Below are 27,101 nucleotides of genomic sequence, written 5' to 3' on the forward strand. Positions count from 1 at the left end.
TTCTTGCCAGGAAGGTGGTCAAACATCCTGCTGCCTGCCCAGGCCTGTCTATGCTGCTTTATAATCAGACTCTAGGATGCCAATAATCCAAAGTTAACTGCTAAAGCTTCACCTGCAAAGTAAGCAGATTACTTCAGTGACATTAAAAAAACCCAGATGAATTATAAATTAAACTGTGTATAATGACTTCCACTTTTGACAGCTGCAAAAGTGAGGCCACCTTTTATCTGGCCTTGTGACCACCAGCAATAGCAGAATAAAAAGTGGGAAGTTGGATGAATAATGGAACCAGTATCCTCTTGTTGACCATCATGTCTACTTCACTAGTTCTGTAGTTCAAAACTGTGCCCAATGCCATAAAAGAAAATTATTGTTCAGACATTCTACATTTTTGTTAACATAAAATTACATTGGTAGCAACATACGAGTCAAAAAACAATTACAAACTTGCTGAAAGAGGGATTATCAAGAATGGAAAGTTTAACCATGAAGTCATGTTACCCATATATAACAATTTTTGCTGCAGATTCAGACCTCATGCCCTTAGAGCCATTAGCACTGCCATAAGTGAGTAGATTGTTTTGCATATACTGCGCAGACGACAACATGGGCTGAAACTATGATTGGGATACCAGTAAATTTGAACACTAATCCATGAAATTATGAGTTATAATTTATTTTGTTACTGTAACATCAGCTGCAAAGTTAATGAACTAAATTGATTTTTTTTAAAAACCATAAGTATTACAGATGATATCCATGTGTTTTATATTTATAAGCCTGGAATTTAGCTCTACAGTGTGAGGACTGCCCAAGCAGAATGAGGGAGTTCTTCACTCTTTCTTATCAGGTGCGAACTAACTGTATCTTGAGTACTTTATACTGTTCCATTCAAACAAAGTATAAATTTAGATTAATCTGGGATGAATAGAATATTAAACAAAAAAAAAGTTTGCAATTGTGATCTCAGGAAAGTGGATGTACATGATGCTAATCTGCTGCAAATACCCATGCCTATTTTCTTCATATGTTGTACTTTACAATTCATGGTTTGGTTGTGCAAGTAGGAAAATCTAGTCCCTCTAAGAGACTTTGCAACTGGGATACTAGTTAACCTCCTGTGGCATTGCCCACAGTAAGTCGGAGGATAGGGTGAGGAAGAACTGAGAGTAGAGGTGTTCCATTTTGCATTGGGCTGAAGCTTAAGACAACACACCTGAACTGAACATACAGTGTATAGTGGGGTGGTAGCAGGGGAGGGGAGAGGCCGACTGAGAAGAAGATGGCGGCTTGAGGCAGAGAAAGAATCAGCAGGCCTTGGGGGCTGGAATGGGGTTGGCATTGAGCTGGATGGGGATGAAGTTAGAGCTTGTACCAGGAGCAGGAGAGTGGGAATAGCGGATCAGAAGATGGGAGAGGAGGAGGAAGGCATGGGACTCAGGCTGGGGATGTGGACTGGAAGCGGAAACAGTATCCGGATTATAAAACAATCTTTAAATTTAGACTGGGAGTGGAAGGAGACTACTGGGTTGAAGCTGGGGCTCGGAATGGAGTAGCAGATGGGATGGAGGAGCATGCCATAGGAACTGAGGCCAGAATTTTGATCTGGAGTGGAAGCCGTGGAGGCTGAGGCTGTCGCTGGGATGAGGACTAGGAATTGTAAAAAAAACATTTTTGCTGCATGTGGGGCAAGAGTAGGGAATGCAAATTTAGGCCAAAGAGTGGCACTGGGAAGAGGCTAATCATAGAATAGGATAGTTACAGCACAGTAGGAGGCCATTCGGCCTGTCGAGCCCGTGCCGACTCTCTGCAAGAGCAATTTAGCTAGTCCCACTCTCCCGCCCTTTCCCTGTAGCCCTGCAATTTGTTTTCCCTGAGGTACTTATCCAATTCCCTTTTGAAAGCCACTATTGAATCTGTCTCCATCACCCTTTCAGGCAGTGCCTTCCAGATCATAACCACTCGCTGTGTAAAAAAGTTTTTCCTCATGTCGCCTTTGGATCTTCTGCCAGTCACCTTAAATCTGTGTCCACTGGTTCTCAACCCTTCCACCAATGGGAACAGTTTCTCTCTATCTACTCTGTCTAGACCCCTCATGATTTTGAACACCTCTATCAAATCTCCTCTCAATCTTCTCTACTCTAAGGAGAACAACCCCAGCTTCTCCAGTCTAACCACGTAACTGTAATTCCTCATCCCTGGAACCATTCTTGTAAATCTTTTCTACACCCTCTCTTAAAGCCTTCAAATCCTTCCTAAAGTGTGGTGCCCAGAATTGAACACAATACTCCAGTTGTGGCCGAACCAGTGTTTTATAATGTTTTATCATAACTTCCTTGCTTTTGTACTCTATGCCTCTATTTATAAAGCCCAGATCCCGTATGCTTTTTTAACCACTTTCTCAACCTGCTCGTCACCTTCAATGATTTGTGTACATATACCCTCAGGTCTCTCTGTTCCTGCACCCCTTTTAGAATTGTACCCATTAGTTTATATTGCCTCTCCTCATTCTTCCTACCAAAATGTATCACTGCACTTTTCTGCGTTAAATTTCATCTGTCACATGTCCGCCCATTCCACCAGCTTATCTATGTCCACTTGAAGTCTATCCCTATCCTCCTCACTGTTCACTATACTTTCAAGTTTTGTGTCATCTGCAAGTTTTGAAATTGTACCCTGTACACCCAAGTCCAAGTCATTAATGTATATCAAGAAAAGCAGTGGTCCTAGTGCCAACCCCTGGAGAACACCATCAGTCTGAAAAATAGCCATTCACCACTACTCTCTGTTTCTTGTCACTCAGCCAATTTTGTACCCATGCTGCCACTGTCCCTTTTATTCCATGGGCTTCAACTTTGCTGGCAAGCCTATTATGTGGCACTTTATCAGATGCCTTTTGGTCATCCATGTAAACCACATCAACTGCATTGCCCTCATCAACCCTCTCAGTTACCTCATCAAAAAATTCAATCAAGTTAATTAAACACGATTTGCCTTTAACAAATCCGTGCTGACTTCTCTTAATTAATCCACACTTGTCCTCTTGACTATTAATTTTGTCCTGGATTATCGTTTCTAAAAGCTTCCCTACCATCGAGGTTAAGCTGACTGTTCTGTAGTTCCTGGGTTTATCCTTGCACCCTTTTTTGAACAAGAGTGTAACATTCGCAATAATTTAGTCCTCTGGCACCACCCCCATATCCAAGGAGGATTGGAAGATTATGGCCAGTACCTCTGCAATTTCCACCTTTACTTCCCTCAGCATCCTAAGCTGCATCCCATCCGGCCCTGGTGACTTATCTACATTAAGTACAGCCAGCCTTTCTACTACCTCCTCTTTATTAATTTTTAGCCCATCCAGTATCTGAGCTACCTCCTCTTTCACTGATTTTGGCAGCATCTTCCTTGGTAAAGACAGATGCAAAGTACTCATTTAGTACCTCAGAAATGCCCTCTGCCTCCATGCATAGGTCTCCTTTTTGGTCCTTAATCGGCCCCAACCCACCTCTTACTACCCATTTACTATTTATATGGCTAAAGGAAAAAAAATCCTAAGTGCATAGAGAGGAGCCAGGAATTTTTAATTAAAATGGGGGAGAAATTCGGTACCATAGCAGCTGGCAGGGGCGCTGAGACAGTAGCGGCGAGGTGAATCCAGTGTCACATGCCAAATTCGGCCCCCTCCCCCTGTAGCGCCACCGCTAAGGGTTAGCACCAGGGACTTAAGCGGCAGGCAGATCGTAACATCAGTAAATGTGCAACGCTCACTGGGCGCCCGATCTGTCAAATTGAGTATCGCTCCCTGCCTTAGCGCCTGATCCTGACAGCGACAGGGAGAGGAGGCGTCAAACAGGTAGATGCCAGCTCCAGGGGCGCTATTTTAAAGGATCATTAGTAATGAGTCGCATCTGTCAGGTTAATACTGTTTCAGTGCTTCCTTGTCAGTTTGAGATTGAATTCAACTCTTGAGCTGTCATTCAGAGGTTGTTTAGTCTCCGGAGTGTTGTGGCTTCTAAAAGTTGGTTACATTTATTCGCACAAAATATCAAAGTGCTACACTTCCTTACATTAATGGGGGCTGTACTGTCAATCGGCCTCGCCCTTCAGGATCTACTGCGGAGGGAGCGCAGGAAGCGAGGATGATTGGAACATGTGGCCAGAGGGAGGAGGAGGGCCATCAGGGCTCTCAACAGGAGGCCTTATCCTCCGAGGGTCTTCTGACAGCAATTCTCCTACTTTCAATTAAGCCAGGAGCAGTGTATTAGAAGGCTCCGCTTCAGCAATGAGGTAGTCACAGAACTCTGCCACCTCCTGCAACCAGACCTCAAGCCTCAGAACAGGACGAGGACAGCTCTCTCAGTGGCAGTCAAGGTCACCGTCGCCAGCAGATTCTTCCAGTCTGCAACAGGAGATATAGGTAGCATCTCGAAGTTCGCTGTCCATCGCTGCATCCGGGAGGTCAAAGAGCCTCTCTACAGTAGGAGAAGGGACTATATTTCCTTCCCCATCACCAGTGAGAAGCAGGACGAGCGTACATGTTGCTTTGCCAGGACAGCAGGATTCCCCATGGTGCAGGTCGCCATTGACTGCATCCATGTGGCTTTGCGGGCACCCGAGATCTTCCGTAACCGCAAAGACTACCACTCACTTAATGTCCAATTGGTGTGCGACCACAGACAGCGAATCCTCACTGTGAATGCCCGCTATCCTGGCAGCAGCCACGGTGCCTTCATGCCAGCACTCTTCCTGCCACCACATCAAGCTTGCGGCTGGCTGGTCAGAGACAAGGGCTATCCGCTCTCCACCTGGCTCATGACTCCCCTCCGCAACCCCAACACTCCTGCACAGCACAGCACTCATATAATGAGAGTAATGATGCCACCAGGAACATCATTGAGCAGACCACCGGGGTGCTCAAGCCACGGTTCCGCTGCCTTGACCACTCAGGAGGAGTCCTCCAGTACTTGCCGGAGAGGGTGTCCCATTTCTTCGTGGTCTGTTGCATGCTCCACAATCTGGCCATCATGAGGGCCCAGCCCTTGAGAGCAGGGATTGCGGGACCACCTCAGGAGGAAGACGAGAAAAAGGAGGAGGAACAGGTGCGAGGGACGAGGCAGCCACTCAATCGGCCTTCCGGAAGTGCGGTCCGTGACCGCCTCATCAGACTGCGGTTCCAATAAATGCAATCCTGGGTCCCCATTGCTCACCACATCCCCATCATTCCATCCCTGTCGCAGGCCATATCACAGCACACAGCTGAAATGATAGACAGTACAAAATTATCCGAAGTGAATTAATAAGTTTATCAATCAGTGAACACATCTTTACAACAACAGTATTTACTATTCACCCTTGTGCAATCCCTTAGTGCTTCGCATTACTGTGCCTTTGCCTACTCCAGTTCTCCACGAAGTGTTGATCCAGTGACTGCAGCACGGCTGGTGGATGGCTGCTGAGTGTCCATGCAGGAGACTTCAGATGGCCTTGCAGGACACCCTCGACCAGCTCTGGGCCTGGAAGGCCTGGCTGTAGACTGCACCACTTCAGCATGGGCGGCAGCAGTTTGGGCTGGCTGGATGACAGACAACGACGAGGGCAATGGCGGCATGGCAGCAGTGGGAGCAGGAATACTAACATCGTGAGAGAGGACAGCAGGTTGCTGACCCACTGCCACTCCCCCGGGGCAGCACCTCAGCATCCCTAGCAATCTGTTGCAGCACAGATTGTTGGCCTGCTGCGACACTGTGAAAGCCCCAGTCGACGGTGGTAGGTAGACCCAGTCACGATGGTGTAAAGTCTGTGTGTTGTATAGCGAATTAATACACAGACTACAAGAGTAAACTTTAACAGGACTTTACTATTCGAAGGTCAGGGCGAATCTGCCCAATCACTCATTACACAGCACTTATATACCGGTGTGGTCACCACCGGTATTACAGTATACAGCAGCCAAAATAAAGTAGTGCAACACCTAAAATAGTTCTCTTAAAGGTGGATGGTTACATACACAACAATCCTCCTTTTTTAGCTTACAACATACTTATTCCCCATTAAACATAACATATATCCAACTTCATGTAAAACAGTTCACAGATGTAGTCTCTGCGGAAAACAGTTCACAGATTCAGTCTCTGCGGGAAAACAGTTCACAGATTCAGTCTCTGCGGAAACAGTTCACAGATTCAGTCTCTGTGGTGTAGTCGGTTCACGTTGCTGGAGTGACTCATCCAATAGTCCTTCAATGGACTTAACAGCTTGAACTTCCGTCACTTCTGAACCAGCATTGCTGACTTCTAAAAGCTTGAGTACCTTGGAAAGTTTTTCTACTTCCGAACTGATTTGGCTCCGTTCTGAGGGACCACGTGTGTGATCTGGCAGGTGATAATGGTTCAGATGGTCATCTTCTGCTTCGACTTTTCCTTTTCTGCTTCTTGGAGACTCTCTGGGCTCCACTGTCAGCTGCCAGCTGCATGCACATTTCCTCCTTCTCTTCCTCCTTTTTCCGTAGTAGCGCCACCATCTCCCGGTGTTCCTTAGACTTTTTGTGATTCTTCATGGTTTCTGCACTTTGGGAGTTTTCATCACAAGCTGGGCAGAACAGGTCATCGTAATGTTCGGTGTCGTCCAACAGGTCATGGTAATATTCGGTGTCGTCCTGAGCTAGGCCAGCGAGAGGGTCTTCTATTTCCTCCATACCCAGCTGGACGTTAGCCAGCTTTTGTTCCAAATCCAGACATTTTTCCTGAAGAGACTTCTTCATGTGTTCAGCTTCATCCAGCTTTTTCTGGGCTTTCTGCAAGTCTTTTACTAATGACCTCATTTGTGATTTCAATACTTCAACTTCATTCGGAGATTGATTGATCGGACTATTCAATCCCTCTACTGGAGCAGCTGTTTCAGCCTTCTGTTGTTCTACATTGACGTGAGTCAGCGTACTTTTGGAATCCACGGGCTGCTCTGCTGCAGTCTTCTCAGTCTGTGTTGTCACCTCAGCTATTTCAATAACTTTTGAGAGCTCCGAAACCCTTTCCTTTGAAGATTGAAGCTCGTGTTCAAGTTTTTCCCATTTCAGAGTCTTGTCCCTCAGCATATGAAGGAGTTGACTGACCGTTAACCCTTCTGACATCAGACGTTTCCCAGTATCGTCATCCTGTGTTTTTGACGGATAGGCTACAGGGCTGTTGGTAACCTTGCACTGAGGTCCCTTTGCTGCTTCTAATTCTCCATCATCTGCAGCCTCCACCATTCGAATTTCAACAAATGAATCGTTCGGTGGTGCTGCACCCAACTTCAGTAGGAGCTCGGAATTCATGGCAACCAAATCAGCCTTTTCTGCCTGCAACCTGCTAACAAGCGCCTTCAGTTGCTGAACATCTTGCTCCACCAGATTAGGGCACGCCCCTTCAGAACCCGAATCAGCTTTGATTCGTTTGGCCTCCTCGTGCAGACGGTTTGTGTGCTCCTGCTCCATTTTCTCCATCAGCTGCTTCCGTTGTCTTTCCAGATTCTCCCACTCTGTATCAAAGAACTTTTTCGTTGCATTCATCTCTTGCTCAAGACGGCGAATCATTTGTTCTAATTGTTGTTGTAGTTTGAATTGGAGTTGAGTTCGAGCCCGGTGTCCCTCAGAAGTGTGCATGTCTGTAGGCTGGACAGACTCAGAATTCTCTGTCAAACTATGTTGTTGTTGCTCAGTGGAATTCTGTTCTGAAACTTTGTTCTCCTCTAAAGCATAAGCATTTATGCACTCCTTCGTTTTTCCAACATTAGTCTGCAGGTCCATTTTAGCCCTGTCTTTTGCACATGGGTTGGTCTTACCATCATCAGTTCCAGAGTCTGGGCTGATTATCTTCACCGAGTTCTCACTCTTTATGGTTTTTAGGAAGTGCCAGTCCATATTTATTTTCCTGATCCACTCCCGTCCCAGAAGTGGTGGACCCCCCTCAGGCAGTACATATAAGTCCATTCCTTGGTGTTCTTTGCCCTTGTCTCTCACCTTGACTTTTATCTTTCCGATGGGGTATACTCTTCGCCCCGTGTATGTCTGCAATACAATCTTGGTATCTCTCAAGGGAATATGTGAGAATAGCCTCTTGTAGTCCTTTCGGTTTATGACTGTTAGGGCTGATCCTGTGTCCAATTCCATTTTCACTTGGACTCCGGCTATTTTGAGTGTGACCCAGATAATTTGTAGGTCAACTTCCTTACTCGCATTGTGAATTCTCAGACTATCCAGTTCTTGGCTGTTGGAGTCTGAATCCGAATTCTGTTCATCTGAACTCTTCTCAGTCACCTTGTGTACCTTGCTGTGCTTTTCCTGCGGTGACTTTTTTTTGTTGCTTGTCTTTCCTGACCGGCATACTTTAGCTATGTGACCAATCTTGCCACATTTTCTACATTCCTGGTTTTTAAACCAGCATTGGTTCTGGCCGTGTGTTGTCTTCCCACAACGATAACATTTCGTTGTACCCGAAGTCATTTGATCCACGCTGAGTACCGCTGCCTTCAGCTGCATTTCCGCCGTGCCTCTCGCTGCGGCTTCGTGCGATGCTGCAATAAGGACAGCCTTATCAAGTGTAAGATCGTTCTCTTCAAGCAGTCGCTTTTGTGTTCCTTCCTTCGACAACCCGCACACGAACTTGCCTCTCAATGCCTCTGTCAGATTTTCCCCAAACTGACAGTATTTCGCTAGTCTACGTAGTTCAACCAAATATTCCGCGTTGCTTTCCTCTTTCCGTTGCGTTCTCGCATAAAATTTGAATCGTTCCGCCAACATCAGTGGTGTGGGGTTCAAATGATCCTTCAGGACAGCAACAATATTAGCGAACGTCTGATCCGCCGGTTTAGCCGGTGATAGAAGATGCTTCAATAGCCCGTATGTCTTCGCCCCCATTGAGTTTAGTAAGGTTATAGCTTTATCATCATCTTCTATTTTATTGGCCTCACAATATATCTCGATGTGTTCTACATACGTGGCCCAATCTTCTACCTCGGAATCGAAATCGTTGATGTTACCACGCTTAGGCATCTTCACAATCTTTCTAAGAAACAACAACGAAGTTTTCCTTTAACTTTTTTTTTTCTAAAATGGCGGTTTCCCGCGCTGATCTACTTCCCCGCCCACTTTCAAGATGGCGGTTTCGTGCTTGTCTTCTTCCCCGCCTAACTGGCGGCTTCCCGCGTTTCTTCCTCTGGTGGGAGGGGTAAGCTTTGCCCTCGGGCGACGACCGCTGGTTTACGGGGTTTGCAGCCTGCGCGCCGGCTTCAGTTTATTCTGAAGCGCGCGTGAGAACAGCCGATCGCGTTCCCTTTTTCGGCAGGGGCAACCGGCGCTGGGGACAACCAGTTGGCGTCGGACAGCTCCAGCTCCCGGTCCTTCACGGCAGCCGCTGTAAGCCGCTGGCCGGAACCTCGCTCGGCCCCGCTCGCTCGGGCTCGGTCTCTCCCGCTCGCCGGCACGGTCTCGCTCGCTCTCTCGGGCTCCGTCTCTCCCGCTCGCTCGGCTCTCCCAGACCTCCCGCAGTCCGGTCCTTTCCTCCCCCGGCTGCGGCCGAGTCCCTCGCGGTTTATTTATTTATTTATTGCCTCCGCGCCTTATGATCCCGGTCACAGCGCCTCGCGGCCTCGGTAGGTGCCCGGCCTTTTACCCGCTGCGTTCCCGCTTGTAGTCCGGTCTCTCACACCGGCTGCGTTCCCTGCACCGCGGCTGCCATGCCCTACGCTGCCCCAGTCTCAGCGCCTCTGGCCCCGACTTCTGTCCGGCTCCTTTCCCCTGGCCGTGGTCGAGTTCACCACCCTTATCCTCCGTTTCTTTTTTATTTTTCCCCCTACTCACAGTCAACGTGGCCGACTTGCTTCTCGTGGCTGATCGGCTCACTCACTACCGTGACAGAAGGGACAATCACTGCCTGTTGCTGATGGAAGGCCTCGTGTCAGAATTCTTCCTTCTTCCTTGCTCTGCAGACTCGAGTCTTCTCTCAGCAGAACGACGAGGGCGGATGCCTCTTCTCAACGCTTGTTAACTGCTTCGGATGTATCGCTGCCGCAGGGTAAGATCGAACTCGTCGCCACTGTAAAGTCTGTGTGTTGTATAGCGAATTAATACACAGACTACAAGAGTAAACTTTAACAGGACTTTACTATTCGAAGGTCAGGGCGAATCTGCCCAATCACTCATTACACAGCACTTATATACCGGTGTGGTCACCACCGGTATTACAGTATACAGCAGCCAAAATAAAGTAGTGCAACACCTAAAATAGTTCTCTTAAAGGTGGATGGTTACATACACAACAATCCTCCTTTTTTAGCTTACAACATACTTATTCCCCATTAAACATAACATATATCCAACTTCATGTAAAACAGTTCACAGATGTAGTCTCTGCGGAAAACAGTTCACAGATTCAGTCTCTGCGGGAAAACAGTTCACAGATTCAGTCTCTGCGGAAACAGTTCACAGATTCAGTCTCTGTGGTGTAGTCGGTTCACGTTGCTGGAGTGACTCATCCAATAGTCCTTCAATGGACTTAACAGCTTGAACTTCCGTCACTTCTGAACCAGCATTGCTGACTTCTAAAAGCTTGAGTACCTTGGAAAGTTTTTCTACTTCCGAACTGATTTGGCTCCGTTCTGAGGGACCACGTGTGTGATCTGGCAGGTGATAATGGTTCAGATGGTCATCTTCTGCTTCGACTTTTCCTTTTCTGCTTCTTGGAGACTCTCTGGGCTCCACTGTCAGCTGCCAGCTGCATGCACATTTCCTCCTTCTCTTCCTCCTTTTTCCGTAGTAGCGCCACCATCTCCCGGTGTTCCTTAGACTTTTTGTGATTCTTCATGGTTTCTGCACTTTGGGAGTTTTCATCACAAGCTGGGCAGAACAGGTCATCGTAATGTTCGGTGTCGTCCAACAGGTCATGGTAATATTCGGTGTCATCCTGAGCTAGGCCAGCGAGAGGGTCTTCTATTTCCTCCATACCCAGCTGGACGTTAGCCAGCTTTTGTTCCAAATCCAGACATTTTTCCTGAAGAGACTTCTTCATGTGTTCAGCTTCATCCAGCTTTTTCTGGGCTTTCTGCAAGTCTTTTACTAATGACCTCATTTGTGATTTCAATACTTCAACTTCATTCGGAGATTGATTGATCGGACTATTCAATCCCTCTACTGGAGCAGCTGTTTCAGCCTTCTGTTGTTCTACATTGACGTGAGTCAGCGTACTTTTGGAATCCACGGGCTGCTCTGCTGCAGTCTTCTCAGTCTGTGTTGTCACCTCAGCTATTTCAATAACTTTTGAGAGCTCCGAAACCCTTTCCTTTGAAGATTGAAGCTCGTGTTCAAGTTTTTCCCATTTCAGAGTCTTGTCCCTCAGCATATGAAGGAGTTGACTGACCGTTAACCCTTCTGACATCAGACGTTTCCCAGTATCGTCATCCTGTGTTTTTGACGGATAGGCTACAGGGCTGTTGGTAACCTTGCACTGAGGTCCCTTTGCTGCTTCTAATTCTCCATCATCTGCAGCCTCCACCATTCGAATTTCAACAAATGAATCGTTTGGTGGTGCTGCACCCAACTTCAGTAGGAGCTCGGAATTCATGGCAACCAAATCAGCCTTTTCTGCCTGCAACCTGCTAACAAGCGCCTTCAGTTGCTGAACATCTTGCTCCACCAGATTAGGGCACGCCCCTTCAGAACCCGAATCAGCTTTGATTCGTTTGGCCTCCTCGTGCAGACGGTTTGTGTGCTCCTGCTCCATTTTCTCCATCAGCTGCTTCCGTTGTCTTTCCAGATTCTCCCACTCTGTATCAAAGAACTTTTTCGTTGCATTCATCTCTTGCTCAAGACGGCGAATCATTTGTTCTAATTGTTGTTGTAGTTTGAATTGGAGTTGAGTTCGAGCCCGGTGTCCCTCAGAAGTGTGCATGTCTGTAGGCTGGACAGACTCAGAATTCTCTGTCAAACTATGTTGTTGTTGCTCAGTGGAATTCTGTTCTGAAACTTTGTTCTCCTCTAAAGCATAAGCATTTATGCACTCCTTCGTTTTTCCAACATTAGTCTGCAGGTCCATTTTAGCCCTGTCTTTTGCACATGGGTTGGTCTTACCATCATCAGTTCCAGAGTCTGGGCTGATTATCTTCACCGAGTTCTCACTCTTTATGGTTTTTAGGAAGTGCCAGTCCATATTTATTTTCCTGATCCACTCCCGTCCCAGAAGTGGTGGACCCCCCTCAGGCAGTACATATAAGTCCATTCCTTGGTGTTCTTTGCCCTTGTCTCTCACCTTGACTTTTATCTTTCCGATGGGGTATACTCTTCGCCCCGTGTATGTCTGCAATACAATCTTGGTATCTCTCAAGGGAATATGTGAGAATAGCCTCTTGTAGTCCTTTCGGTTTATGACTGTTAGGGCTGATCCTGTGTCCAATTCCATTTTCACTTGGACTCCGGCTATTTTGAGTGTGACCCAGATAATTTGTAGGTCAACTTCCTTACTCGCATTGTGAATTCTCAGACTATCCAGTTCTTGGCTGTTGGAGTCTGAATCCGAATTCTGTTCATCTGAACTCTTCTCAGTCACCTTGTGTACCTTGCTGTGCTTTTCCTGCGGTGACTTTTTTTTGTTGCTTGTCTTTCCTGACCGGCATACTTTAGCTATGTGACCAATCTTGCCACATTTTCTACATTCCTGGTTTTTAAACCAGCATTGGTTCTGGCCGTGTGTTGTCTTCCCACAACGATAACATTTCGTTGTACCCGAAGTCATTTGATCCACGCTGAGTACCGCTGCCTTCAGCTGCATTTCCGCCGTGCCTCTCGCTGCGGCTTCGTGCGATGCTGCAATAAGGACAGCCTTATCAAGTGTAAGATCGTTCTCTTCAAGCAGTCGCTTTTGTGTTCCTTCCTTCGACAACCCGCACACGAACTTGCCTCTCAATGCCTCTGTCAGATTTTCCCCAAACTGACAGTATTTCGCTAGTCTACGTAGTTCAACCAAATATTCCGCGTTGCTTTCCTCTTTCCGTTGCGTTCTCGCATAAAATTTGAATCGTTCCGCCAACATCAGTGGTGTGGGGTTCAAATGATCCTTCAGGACAGCAACAATATTAGCGAACGTCTGATCCGCCGGTTTAGCCGGTGATAGAAGATGCTTCAATAGCCCGTATGTCTTCGCCCCCATTGAGTTTAGTAAGGTTATAGCTTTATCATCATCTTCTATTTTATTGGCCTCACAATATATCTCGATGTGTTCTACATACGTGGCCCAATCTTCTACCTCGGAATCGAAATCGTTGATGTTACCACGCTTAGGCATCTTCACAATCTTTCTAAAAAGGTGACTCAACCGTGGATAACAGGGGAAATTAGAGACAGCATAAAATCCAAAGATAGGGCGTATAAAATAGCCAAAAAAAGCGCCAGAGCGGAAGATTGGGAACAGTTTAAGATAGAGCAAAGGAGGGCAAAGGGCATAATCAAGAGGGGCAAAATAGCTTACGAAAACAAGCTGGCGGAAAATATAAAAACTAACTCCAAAAGCTTTTATAAGTATATCAAAAGGAAAAGACTGGTGAAAACCAAAGTTGGTCCATTGCAGTCAGATACGGGGGAATATATAATGGGAAATAAGGAAATGGCAGATCAACTAAATGCATACTTTGGGTCAGTCTTTACGAAGGAAGACACAAAAAACCTCCCTGGGATATCGGGAAAAATAGGGACATTGGCAAAGGAGGAACTGACGCAAATCAATATCTCTAAGGATATGGTGTTAAGGAAGCTAAAGGGATTGAAGGTGGACAAATCCCCAGGGCCTGATAACATGCATCCTAGGGTACTGAAGGAGGTGGCCCTAGAGATAGCGGATGCACTAAGGATGATTTTTCAGAATTCATTAGACTCGGGAACAGTGCCGATGGATTGGAGGGTAGCTAACGTTACCCCACTATTCAAAAAGGGGGGTAGGGAAAAAGCAGGTAATTACAGACCTGTAAGCCTTACATCAGTTGTGGGCAAAATGCTGGAGTCCATCATTAAGGATGAAATAGCGGAGCACTTAGCAAATGGGGACAGGATAGGACAGAGTCAACATGGATTTACAAAGGGTAAATCGTGCTTGACTAATCTATTGGAATTTTTTGAGGGAGTAACTGGTAGAATAGATGGGGGAGAGCCAGTAGATGTGGTGTACCTGGACTTCCAAAAGGCCTTCGATAAGGTCCCACATAAAAGATTAGCATGGAAAATTGAGGCTCATGGGATAAAGGGGAAAGTTTTGGCGTGGATAGGGAACTGGCTGTCAGATAGAAAACAGAGAGTTGGAATAAACGGCTCATTTTCTGAATGGCAGGCAGTAACAAGTGGGGTACCACAGGGATCTGTCCTGGGCCCCCAGCTGTTCACAATTTACATTAATGACCTGGATCAGGGAGTCGGATGCAGCATTTCCAAATTTGCAGACGACACTAAACTAGGAGGGGGGGTGGGCTCAGAGGAAGAGACCAGGAAGCTCCAGAGCGATTTGGACAGACTGGGCGATTGGGCGGATAAATGGCAGATGCACTATAATGTGGACAAGTGCGAAGTTATCCACCTTGGGTGCAGGAACGGGAGGGCAAATTATTATTTAAATGGCAATAGATTGGGAGAGGGGGAAGTACAGAGAGACCTGGGTGTTCTTGTACACCAGTCACTGAAGGCGAGCATGCAGGTGCAACAGGCGGTCAAGAAGGCAAACGGTATGCTGGCCTTCATAGCAAAAGGGTTAGAATACAGGAACAGGGATACCTTGCTGCAGCTGTACAGGGCACTGGTGAGACCACACCTCGAGTACTGTGTACAGTTTTGGTCGCCTCATCTGAGGAAGGATGTTCTTGCCATGGAGGGGGTGCAGCGGCGATTCACCAGGCTGATACCAGGAATGGCGGGAATGACCTATGAGGAGAGACTATGTAGTTTAGGGATGTACACACTGGAGTTTAGAAGATTGAGAGGGGACCTCATAGAAGTGTATAAAATTCTGACAGGTCTAGACAGACTGGATGCAGAAGGAATGTTTCCCTTGGCGGGTGAGAACAGAACTAGAGGACATAATTTAAGGATAAGGGCTAAACCATTTAGGACAGAGATGAGGGGGAATTTCTTCACTCAGAGAGTGGTGAACCTGTGGAACTCATTGCCACAGAGGGCAGTGTACGCCAGCTCATTAAATATATTTAAGAGGGAATTAGATATATTTCTACGGGCAAAAGGGGTTAAGGGTTACGGAGAGAAGGCGGGGACGGGATACTGAATTAAAAGATCAGCCATGATCTCATCGAATGGCGGAGCAGGCACGAAGGGCCGAATGGCCTACTCCTGCTCCTATCTTCTATGTATCTATGTATCTTCTATGTAACAACGAAGTTTTCCTTTAACTTTTTTTTTTCTAAAATGGCGGTTTCCCGCGCTGATCTTCTTCCCCGCCCACTTTCAAGATGGCGGTTTCGTGCTTGTCTTCTTCCCCGCCTAACTGGCGGCTTCCCGCGTTTCTTCCTCTGGTGGGAGGGGTAAGCTTTGCCCTCGGGCGACGACCGCTGGTTTACGGGGTTTGCAGCCTGCGCGCCGGCTTCAGTTTATTCTGAAGCGCGCGTGAGAACAGCCGATCGCGTTCCCTTTTTCGGCAGGGGCAACCGGCGCTGGGGACAACCAGTTGGCGTCGGACAGCTCCAGCTCCCGGTCCTTCACGGCAGCCGCTGTAAGCCGCTGGCCGGAACCTCGCTCGGCCCCGCTCGCTCGGGCTCGGTCTCTCCCGCTCGCCGGCACGGTCTCGCTCGCTCTCTCGGGCTCCGTCTCTCCCGCTCGCTCGGCTCTCCCAGACCTCCCGCAGTCCGGTCCTTTCCTCCCCCGGCTGCGGCCGAGTCCCTCGCGGTTTATTTATTTATTTATTGCCTCCGCGCCTTATGATCCCGGTCACAGTGCCTCGCGGCCTCGGTAGGTGCCCGGCCTTTTACCCGCTGCGTTCCCGCTTGTAGTCCGGTCTCTCACACCGGCTGCGTTCCCTGCACCGCGGCTGCCATGCCCTACGCTGCCCCAGTCTCAGCGCCTCTGGCCCCGACTTCTGTCCGGCTCCTTTCCCCTGGCCGTGGTCGAGTTCACCACCCTTATCCTCCGTTTCTTTTTTATTTTTCCCCCTACTCACAGTCAACGTGGCCGACTTGCTTCTCGTGGCTGATCGGCTCACTCACTACCGTGACAGAAGGGACAATCACTGCCTGTTGCTGATGGAAGGCCTCGTGTCAGAATTCTTCCTTCTTCCTTGCTCTGCAGACTCGAGTCTTCTCTCAGCAGAACGACGAGGGCGGATGCCTCTTCTCAACGCTTGTTAACTGCTTCGGATGTATCGCTGCCGCAGGGTAAGATCGAACTCGTCGCCACTGTAAAGTCTGTGTGTTGTATAGCGAATTAATACACAGACTACAAGAGTAAACTTTAACAGGACTTTACTATTCGAAGGTCAGGGCGAATCTGCCCAATCACTCATTACACAGCACTTATATACCGGTGTGGTCACCACCGGTATTACAGTATACAGCAGCCAAAATAAAGTAGTGCAACACCTAAAATAGTTCTCTTAAAGGTGGACGGTTACATACAATAGTTCTCTTAAAGGTAGAACGGTTATATACACAACAGATGGCAGCAGTCAGAGCTTGTGTGGCATCAAGCTGAGACTGCATGGGAGCAGCCTGAGATTGAATGGCACCAACCATAGACTGCATTACAACACCAAGACGTTGCGGTCGCTTCCGCCTGTGCTGCAATGGAAGCTGCCAGTTCGCCCATCACACGCGGCATCAGGTTTAGGTCACCACGGTTGCTATGGGAGTCTACCATCCTTTCCAGACTGGAAATGATGGGCTCCATGGTGTGCGCAGAGCTTTGTGCAATGTTGGAGGCGGACTCCTGCACGCTCCTTACCATTGCCGACAGGCTCTCGGACACCCTTGCCATTGCACCTATGATTTCCGTGTGCATGTCCATCACCCTTCTTCTAAAGGCCTCCTCATTGAGGCCCTCATCTGAGTCCTGTGCAGCAGAACTTGCCCTCCATGGAGCTGGTCCCCGAGCTACCCTTTTCCCCCTGGCCTTGCTGCACTCGTTCCAGGTGCAGCATCCTGTGCAGATCCCACTACTATACTAGCCTCTAAAGAACGCTTCGTGCCAGTATCTGAGCTGGTGCCTGCGGGTGAGACATGCAGTGACATGGTGTGTTCTTCCTCCTCCTCTTCTCCCGCATCACTCTGAACGGTGCCCTCAGGGACAGGCTGCTCCAGTGCATTATCTGAATGCATAAAGGTACAAGAGGCGGTGAGGGGAGGGGGGCATGAAGGGAGAAATGCATGCATACAGCATGATTAGCTGGAAAGTGCGAAAGGCTTGTGGGGTAAGAGGCAAGTGGTATGTGAGAAGAAGGAATAGGGATGAACATACCTTTGTTGTCCCCAAGGGGGTCAACGTCACCAGTGGCCACGGCGCCCACCACCTGGTGCCTAATAATCTCCAGCACTCTATTTTCCAGCGCAGATAGTGGTTGGGTGTCGGATTATCTCCCGACTGTGCGATCCTGCTCCCTCCCGGTGTGAGCCACCTTGCCCTGCAAGAGAAAGGAAAATGTGTGAGTGAGTGTGGTGCAATGTGTTTGGATGATGTGCCTGCCATAGTTGAATAGCTGTGTTTGTGTGCAAGGTGTGAGATGTGGTTGTGAGTGTTGGTAGGTAGCGATTGTTGGTGGGTGAGTGCTGGGGGTGTGGTGCTTTGGCCAGTGTGTGCAGACTGTGATTCAGACAGTGGTATGTATCATTTGTTGAGGCATTGACTCACCCTGACCACCCAAGTGAGGTCGTTGAATTTCTTCTTGAACTGTATATGAGTCCTGGGGACCACAGTGCTGCCCGAGACCTGATGGGCAACCTCACTCCACATGGCACGGAAGACTTGCGGCGAGGGCTTCCTGCCACTTGCTCGGTAGAGCACCGCCATCCGTCTCTCCACAGTGGACACAACTCTTCCAGTGCTTGGTCCGAAAATCTGCGGGCTCGCTCCCTGGGGCATGGATCTGCCATGAGTACAGCTGGTTGAGTCGTCCGGCTCCTTGGACTTGGCCTGTTCCTGCTTGCTGACACAGGTACACAGCCAGCAACGCTGAGAATGAGGTTCTGCAGCATGATTTAACAGGTAGACTATCCTTTATCTGAAAACCTCGGGACCAGCCGTGTTTCAGTTTTCGGAAAATTTTGGATTTCGGAAGGTATTTTATAAGACTGGGAAATTGGTCGGCGGGGGGGTCGGCGGGAGTCAGGGTCGGCGGGGGCTCCGCGGGGGGGTCGGCGGGGGTCTGGGTCCGCGGGGGGGGGGTCCGCGGGGGGTCGTCGGCGGGGGTCGGGGTCATGCGCACGACTTACGCTGACCCTCTGCTCAGCGTAAGTCGTGCACCACTCTGGTCATGTCGTGCGCACGACTTACGCTGAACGAAAAAACCTTTGGTTTTTAGAGGGTTTCGGTTTTCGGAAGTTCGGATAAAAGGTAGTCTACCTGTAAGTGGAAAGAGCCTGTGGCAATCATGACTTGCGATTAGACTGCACCTGATATTGGTTGGTGCTTTGAGTGTAACGCCACTGAGCTAGGCTGTTGGCACTTGATTTAGCATTCCCATCCTTTCTTTGAGCGATGACACTGAATTTTGCGTGCAGTGAGATTCGTTAAATCTCAAACTTTTCCAAAGTTAGCGCCTATTCCTGGGCTATAATGAATTTCTCCCCCAATGACTTTGGGGAGCAGGGCCGAGATAAGGTGCAAGAACTGAACTATCATTTGAAAGAAAATTGCCTGGGATGTGGGACCTGAGGAAAAACAGTTGTACTGGGAAGTGCCGGAAAAGCTATGCAATCACAACTTTAAAAAATTGCCTGGAAAGTGGGATCGGGGGCCAAGCAGGGTGGCTGGGAAGAGGGCAATGAATAAAAAACTTTTTATAAAAACAACTTCAACAATAACAACTTGTATTTATATCGCGCCTTTAACGTAGTAAAACGTTCCAAGGCACTTCACAGGAGTGTTATAAGACAAAAATTTGACACTGAGTCACATAAGAAGAAATTAGGGCAGTTGAGGTAGGTTTTAAGGAGCGTCTTAATGGAGCATAGAGAGGCGGAGAGGTTTAGGGAGGGAGTTCCATAGTTTAGGGCTGAAGGCATGGCCACTGATGGTTGAGTGATTATAGTCAGGGATGCACAAGAGGGCTGAATTTGAGGAGCGCAGATATCTCGGGGAGCGGGGTTGTAGGGCTGAAGGAGATTACAGAGATATGGAGGGATGAGGTCATGGAGGGATTTGAAAATAAGGATCAGAATTTTGAAATCGAAGCATTGCTTAAATGGGCGCCAATGGAGGTTAGCGAGCACAGGGGTGATGGGTGAACGGGACTTGGTACAAGTTAGGAAACGGGCAGCCGAGTTTTGGATGACCTCAAGTTTACATAGGGTAGAATGTGGGAGTGCATTGGAATAGTCAAGTCTAGAGATAACAAAGGCATGGATGAGGGTTTCAGCAGCAGATGAGCTGAGATAGGGGGAGAGACGGGCAATGTTACGGAGGTGGAAATAGGCGGTCTTAATTATTTAGCAGATATGTGGTCGGGAGCTCATTTCAGGGTCAAATATGACACCAAGGTTGCAACAGTATGGTTCAGCCTCAGACAGATGCTAGAGAGAGGGATGGAGTTTATGGCTAGGGAACGGAGTTTGTGGTCAAGGGGCAGCATGCAGATGAGAAATACGAGGGGGCCAAGGATACATCCTTGGGGTACCCCAGAGTTAACCATGCGGGAGGGGGAAGAGAAGCCATTGCAGGTGGTTTTATGGCTATGATTAGATAGATAAGAATGGAAGCAGGCGAGTGCAGTCCCACCCAGCTGGATGATGATGAAGAGGCGTTGGAGGAGGATGGAGTGGTCAACCGTGTCAAAGGCTGCAGACAGGACGAGGAGGGATAGTTTACCTTTGTCACAGTCACAAAGGATGTCATTTTTGACTTTGATGAGAGCTGTATCGGTACTGTGGCAGAGGCAGAAACCAGATTGGAAGGATTCAAACGTGGAGTTGCGGGAAAGATGAGCACGGATTTGGGAGGCGACAACACGTTCAAGGACTTTGAAGAGGAAAGGGAGGTTGGAGATGGGGTGGTCGTTTGCAAGGACGGAGGTGGTCAAGGGTTCTTTTTTTGAGGAGAGGGGTGATGATTGCAAATTTGAGGGAGAGGGGGACAGTACCTGAGGAGAGTGAACCGTTAACAATGTCAGCTAACATGGGAGCCAGAAAAGGATGGTCAGCAGTTTGGTGGGAATAGGGTCGAGGGAGCAGGAAGTGGGTTTCATGGACAAGATGAGCTTGGAGAGGTCAAAAGGAGAGATTGGAGAGAAACTGGAGAAAGATGCGAGTTCAGGGCTAGGGCAGAGGGGACTCTTAGAGGAAGTGTGGCCCGGTGGGCTAGGGGAAGGAAGGGAAGTGGCAGAAGCAGCTGATCGGATGGTCTCAATCTTAGAGACAAATAAGTCCATGAGCTCCTCGCATTTGTTGTTGGAGGTGAGTGTGGAGGAGACAAGGGAGAGGGGTTTAAGAAGACGGTTAGCAGTAGAGAATAGAAGCTGGGGGTTATCGTTGCATTCCAGAATGATCCTGGAATATTGAGCAGTTTTGGCAGACAAGAGTAGGACCCTATAATGCTTTATGTGGTCCCGCCAGATCTGGCAGTGAATGGCTAAACCAGTTGTCCACCATATCCGTTCAAGTCTGCGTCCCTTGGACTTGAGGGAGTGAAGATGAGGGACGTACCGGGGAATGGCCAGGGTGAGAGAGAGTAATGGTTTTAATAGGGACTAGGGCATCAAAGGTGGTGGTGAGGGTGTGGTTGAGCAGATCGGTAGCTGCAGAAATGTTGTGAATGGAGGGCCAAAGGCTGGATGGTTGGGATTTTGTAAGTGTAGTTGTAAGAGAGTTGGGAGAAAGTTTTTTACTGGGGCGGACACAGAAGGAAGTAGGGTTGGGTGGGGGAAGAGGAATGTGGGTGGAGAGCGATACAAGGACGTGGTCAGAGATTGCCTTATCTGCAATTGACACGGTGGGAGTAGCGAGGCCATGAGAGATGGCAAGGTCAAGGGGTGGCTGTGAATATGGGTTGGGGAGTTCACATGGAGGGAGCGATTAATAGAGGATAGGAGGGTAGTGAACTCAGAGGAGAGAGGGCATGATGAATTGAGATGGAGGTTGAAATCGCTGAGGATGAGAAGTTGCTTGGTGCTGAGGGAGGAAAGCAGTGAAAATATCTTGGTGATAAACTTTTTATCGTACTTGGATGGGCGGTAGAGAACGAGAATTTTAAATGAGAGGTGAGGGGGTGGAACAAGGTGAGATGCTCAAAGGAGGGGAGAGTTCCAGAGGAGTAAGGGGATAGACCAAGATGTGATTTGGTGATGAGCGCCACACCGGCCTGGGCGGGGCAAGTGGTGGAAGGTATAGCCAGACGGGAAGGCTTCATTTAAGGGTAAGGTGTGAGCACCCTTCAGTCAGGGCCATGATGTCGATGCAATCATCCACGATAAGCTCGTGGATGGCAAATGCCTTGTTTGCAAGTGAACGGACATTCTGCAGAGAGATGCGGAGAGGGTCGTTGATGGCTGATCAACTGCCAGTGTCCACAGCTTCAGCGCTTGGAAGGATGAGTTGGATGTGGAGGAGATTGGCAAGATTAGCCCCCCGCGGGCGCGTTGGGTGGGAAGGTCGATGAGAGAGTAGAATGGGACAGTTGGGGTTGCTACTCATGTGGAGGCAGCGACGAGTGCCACGGTGAGCCCTTCAGAGGATGCCAAGAGAGGTACAGAGGGAAGCTGTAGGCTTATCTAAGATGGAGTCAAGCCTGGGATGGCGGCAGGAGAGTAGGAAGGTCGAAGAGTAATGAAGGGTTACGGTAGGGATTTGGGAGGGTAAAGTATCCGAAAGAGGAGAGATGAAAGGAGGCATGATGACAGGAGAGACCAGTCAGGAAGAGATAGAAAAGAAAAAGGGGGAGAAGAAAGTGGGAATAGAAGTGAACTGCTCGGGTCCAGAGCGGCAGCCAAAATGCGCTCGTGAATGGACAAAGGGAAAAACTCAAGTTACATAGGTCTGGTTATGTAGCAATTATAGGGATGCATTTTCCTGGTAGTAGCAGGGAATAGGTTGGTGACAATAGTAGGGAGTCCAGAGTTAAAGCCGGAGGTCCCCGGGAGGAAAAAAGTTGACATAGGTAGGATGGAGTTGGCGTGGAGCATCGTTGAACTATCGTCCAAGTTTGGAGACAGGTGTAGCAGGCGAGTGAAGTCCAGAAGCTAATTGAAGGTTAGAGAATTGAAGGATGGAGGTTACTACCGTGATAATGAGAATCGGTTGCGGTGCAGAAAGATGATGGTGAAGTTTGGGGTCAGAAGCGGCGGTGAAAATGTAAAACCAGTAGCCAGTGACCAACAAAGCAGAAAAACCAGTAGAACGACGCACCCAGCTCGTCAGAGAAACAACAGCAACTAGCAGAAGCCAACAAAGCTGAAAAACCAGTTGAACGAGTCACCCAGCTCAGCAGAGATACAGCTACAGTGGGGAAGATAATTTTTTAGCAGCAAATCTTTGACACAGCAAATGAGTCTTACGGTGTAATCCAGTGTAGTCCAATGCAGTCTTGATGTCCAGGGAAGTCCAGGAATTCGGAAACCAAATTTGAGAAGCAGAGAGCAGGGGTGGGGGATGGGTAATGGAGGTTTAAAGCAGTTAACTTATAGTTAGGGCTAAAATGCACCAACTGATGGAGCCAGGAGAACTTGAACAGTGGAAACGAGGAGATTTGGGAGAGAAAGCACAAAGGATGGCAGGAGATTCCCATGGATAGAAGAGCTCCAGAGCTCCTTATGGGGCTGCCAGCTGAGCAGCAACCATCTTAAGAACCCCTTGGCTTATGTTGAAGAATGGGAAGGGGACAAAGATTGGTGCCATAACTTTTTTTTAATGACTTCCTAATCCCTGAGGCCAAACAGCAGGGTCATTTTAAAAGAAGAGTGGGGAAGATAGGGTAAAAGAGGCTTGAATGCCAGAGGTTGCAATGTGGGGCAGATCGTGAGAGGAGGAAAAGAGGAGAGCACAAAATGTATCTCTTCTCCCACAAGATGCTTATCTTCTCATAGTGACAAATCCATTAGCAAATTGGATACCTACTCATACTATATGTGGCCATAGTCTTTGTATCCAGGTCGCAGTGATTTCCTCTGTGTGTTAATTTTAATAAATCTGTAAACGCACTTACAAACAACAGCAGCCCAAGTCTCTTAACCAGCCAGTAATTAGTTCAGTAGCTCGCCCTCATGCATTGCATTTATATAGCACCTTATTGTGCATCACAAAGCACTTCACATATACAGTAAATTACTTTAAAGTGCAGCCACTGTTCTGTAGGCAACCATTTTGCACTTAGCAAGATACCACTAGCAGTGATGAATGACCAGTTAATCGGTTTCTGATGATGTTTACTGAAGAAGGAATGTTGGCCAGGAGGACTCCCTACTCTTCTTCATATAGTGCCATGGGATAATTAGCATCCACCTGACCCACCAGGACAGGGTCTCAGTTTGGACTGCTCATTCAGTGCTACACTGGAGTCTAGTTTATGTGCTGAAGAACCTGGAGAAGGCTTGAACCCAAAATCTCCAGATTCAGAGATGAAAGTTTTACCAGCTGAGCAAAGCTGATTAAAACTTGTTAAAAAAAAGACTTTCAACAATTTCAACTAAATTGACTGTCTCGCTCAAGAGAGAGGACACAGGTAGATGATGTTGGAAATAAAAAAAAATCATTTTGGCATTGTAACAGTGCATCTCTGAGGTTGCAATTAATACATATTGTTGAGTAGTATTGAAGAAGTTTTACTCTGCATTTAAACATTCTGTACCTCACCTGGAATTGCTTGATGGGACAGTGTAGATGAAACGTTACAACTTTAGCTGACCTGGGAGTGCTTGATTCTTGCACTGCATGGTACATTTTCTGATTACGTATTCCCAGCATAGAACTTCACCCCCCAGGAGCCCATGTCAGGAAATTGTGCACGCAGCCCGTGATAATCATATACGTGAATTCTAGTAAATGCCAAAAGCATGCAATCATAAAATTTAGCCTTGGGGTACCAAACATTGCAAAATTGTTTGTCACCAGCATAATGAGCTCAGAAATTCCTATCTCCCCAAGCAAAACCTGTAAGGAGAGAGGGAATGAAAATCAAAGCCAAGAGAGTACATCAACGAAATAACAAGATTTACATGTACTACTGTTCCTGCATGTTTTTTCCCTATGTTTACTTGATGATTCTCTTTTCTGCATATACTTTAAAATTTCCCCTGATGGATGAGTTGGTAAAGATAGCATGTAACTGAGCTATGTAGACTAGTTTTGATTCCTTGTCTGTACTGAATTAAATGTTATCATCCTAGGCAATATCTGGGCTGCTACATTGGGCTAGGTAGGGAGAATCAGAAGGGCATCTTGCTCCTGATCACAATCTAGCGACTACTACTGTAAATTGTGTATGTGTATATTGGCTGAGACAAGATTGGGCCAGGCTTTGACGCGCCCCATGATCAAATACCTTCCTGATATCCACTATCTGCATATCAAAAATAGCTACTTTGGTGAGGTACCAGAGAGTGCTGGGTGCCTGTGTAACTGTGCCCCAGCAGAAGTCAGCACCTTCAATACTACATGCTTAAAAAACACTTTTTTGGAGCATTATCTTCACTATTTAATTGTTTTCATATTTTCTTAATTCTCATTGCTGCAGAAAAATGTAGAAGAGAATAAGGGATAATTCTGCACTCCCAGCAGGGAACTGCATTTGAAGGATGCGCAGGTTAGCGATAGTGTTATCCCAATTCTCTGTCCCCTCCCAGCTGGGATGATGGAATTACTCCAGTAGCCTACAGTAAAAGTCTGGCTCTATTCTTGCTGGGAATCCTCAGCAGGGTTTTCAGTATCTGGAAAGAGAAAAGGGAGGTTAAACTCTTCATCAGAACTATACTTTTGGAGTCGAGATGATCTTTGTAGATCATCCACCAGTTTTCCCTGCTTTCTAGTGTTTCAAAAAAAACTGTTGGTAATTCAATCCAGGAACTGCCTCCCTATTGCAAGAGTTAGCATTCTTGACCCTTGTTGTTCTCTTCCCTCGCTGCTGTCCTTTGTTTTGTCCAATCCTATTAAGAGGTTCACTTATCTTTCAGTTTCCAGAGTCTGTCTCTGGAAAGTTAACTTAACTTTTCTGCTTTCAGATGTTGACAGACCTGCTGTGTATTTCTAACATTTTCTGTGTTTTTGAAACACTGTTTTATATTGCAGTATCACTATTCTTATGTAGAAAAGGATCTGAACAGCAGATCAGATGAGTGAGCAGGACTGTAAACAAGAAGAAAGAAAAGAAAATTCACATGTATACAATTACTTACTTTAAAGTGCAGTCACTATTGTATACTGTCATATTATAATCGACTATTTAAATATATGGCATGAAACTCAATTTTGATGGGGATGCAAAACAGGTGGCAGTGAATCGGCTGACCGTTATACATCCTGCCTGATTTTCATTTCCATTGAAGTCAATGGAAAGGGAAATTTAGGTGGGTTGTATAATTGGTGCTACTACCCAATTTGCATCCCCCACCAAAGTTGATTTTCACCTACATATTGTTTGCTCTTTCTGATTGGTTGCACAGGGCTTATCAGTGTGTATTATATTTGTCTTAGCTTTCACAGGTGCTCTCAGTTGACAAAGCCATTTTGATTGGTCAAAAGACTTGTTTATTAATGGCCGCAGCAGCCAGTCTGGAGATTGGTCGAAAAGCACCAAATACCTCAGAGCAGGTGAGACAGCTTACATTTGGTAGTGTAGCTGTATTAACACAGTATGAATTGAAAACTATATGCAACAACTCAGGTACCTCAACTAATGCCAGAACAATTATGCAAATTTTTCAGTGATTTAATAACCAACCACAATCCACTCTAAAATATATAGAAATTGTTTACCATTAAAAATAAGTCTACATCGACCCTTTCATAATCTTAAAGACCTCTATCAGGTCACCCCTCAGTCTTCTCCCCAGCCTGTTCAGTCTTTCCTGATAGGTATAACCTCTCAGTTCTGGTGTCATTCTAATAAATCTTTTTTGCACCTTCTCCAGTGACTTTATATCCTTTTTTATAATATGGAGACCAGAACTGTTCACAGTACTCTACGTGTGGCCCACCAAGGTTCTGTACTAGTTTAAAATAACTTCTCTGCTTTTCAATTCTATCCCTCTAGAAATAAACCCTAGTGCGTGGTTTGCTTTTTTTATGGCCTTATTAACCTGCGTTGCTACTTTTAGTGATCTGTGTATCTATCTTACCCCCAGATCCCTCTGTTCCTCTACCATATTTAAACACTGTGGGCTAGAAATTTGGCTCCGTAGCGCCCAATTTTTCAGCGCTATAGGTGCAGTTTTGTGATGATAATGGCGTCCACACCACACGTGCACACTTTTGGTGCATGTCGTGCCAGACGCCATCTTGGTGGTGGTGGTAGGGCGGGTGTTAGGAGCATGCGCCGGAAGTATGTTGATGCTGATTTGACGCCAGAGCTGCCATTTTCGTCCTCAATGCTGGAGCTAACGCCCTGTCTTAACCTCGCACAGCTGCAGCAAGTACCCCCCACCAGCGATATTTAAAGGGGTTAGCAACCACTCTAAGGTTAGTTGTTGATTAATTTCTACTGGCTCTGTGTAAGTTTGTGGAAGTGTTTGGAGCTTTCTAGAGTTGTTTAAAGTTGGTGAGGTGACAGGGAGTGGTGTTGCAAGTGGAGAAGGCCTTGGTTCTAACTTCAAGGGTTTTTGCCAGATTACTTGCTACCAGTCATGGGTGCTGTAGTTGTTATCCCCCTTGGCCTGCAGCATGACGGGGAGATGGAGCAGAGGCAGCAAAGAAGAGGACAAGCTGCTCGCAGAGGGAGGAGGAGGAGCGGGAGA

General features: G+C 47.3%; 1 protein-coding gene across 1 annotated transcript in view; it reads left to right on the plus strand.

Annotated features, from left to right (window-relative positions):
* Nucleotides 1-27,101, plus strand: part of tex11 (testis expressed 11) — a 300,617-nt gene that overhangs the window by 200,520 nt on the left and 72,996 nt on the right. Inside the window, exons 22-23 of the mRNA XM_085992186.1 lie at nucleotides 780-850; nucleotides 25,843-25,959. Coding sequence (XP_085848312.1) covers nucleotides 780-850; nucleotides 25,843-25,959 — 188 coding nt within the window. The remainder of the gene's footprint in view (nucleotides 1-779; nucleotides 851-25,842; nucleotides 25,960-27,101) is intronic.

Source organism: Somniosus microcephalus, chromosome 1 (genome assembly GCF_052327205.1).
Source record: "Somniosus microcephalus isolate GS21.2 chromosome 1, FLI_Smic_1.0, whole genome shotgun sequence".
NCBI classification, from domain to species: Eukaryota; Metazoa; Chordata; class Chondrichthyes; order Squaliformes; family Somniosidae; genus Somniosus; species Somniosus microcephalus.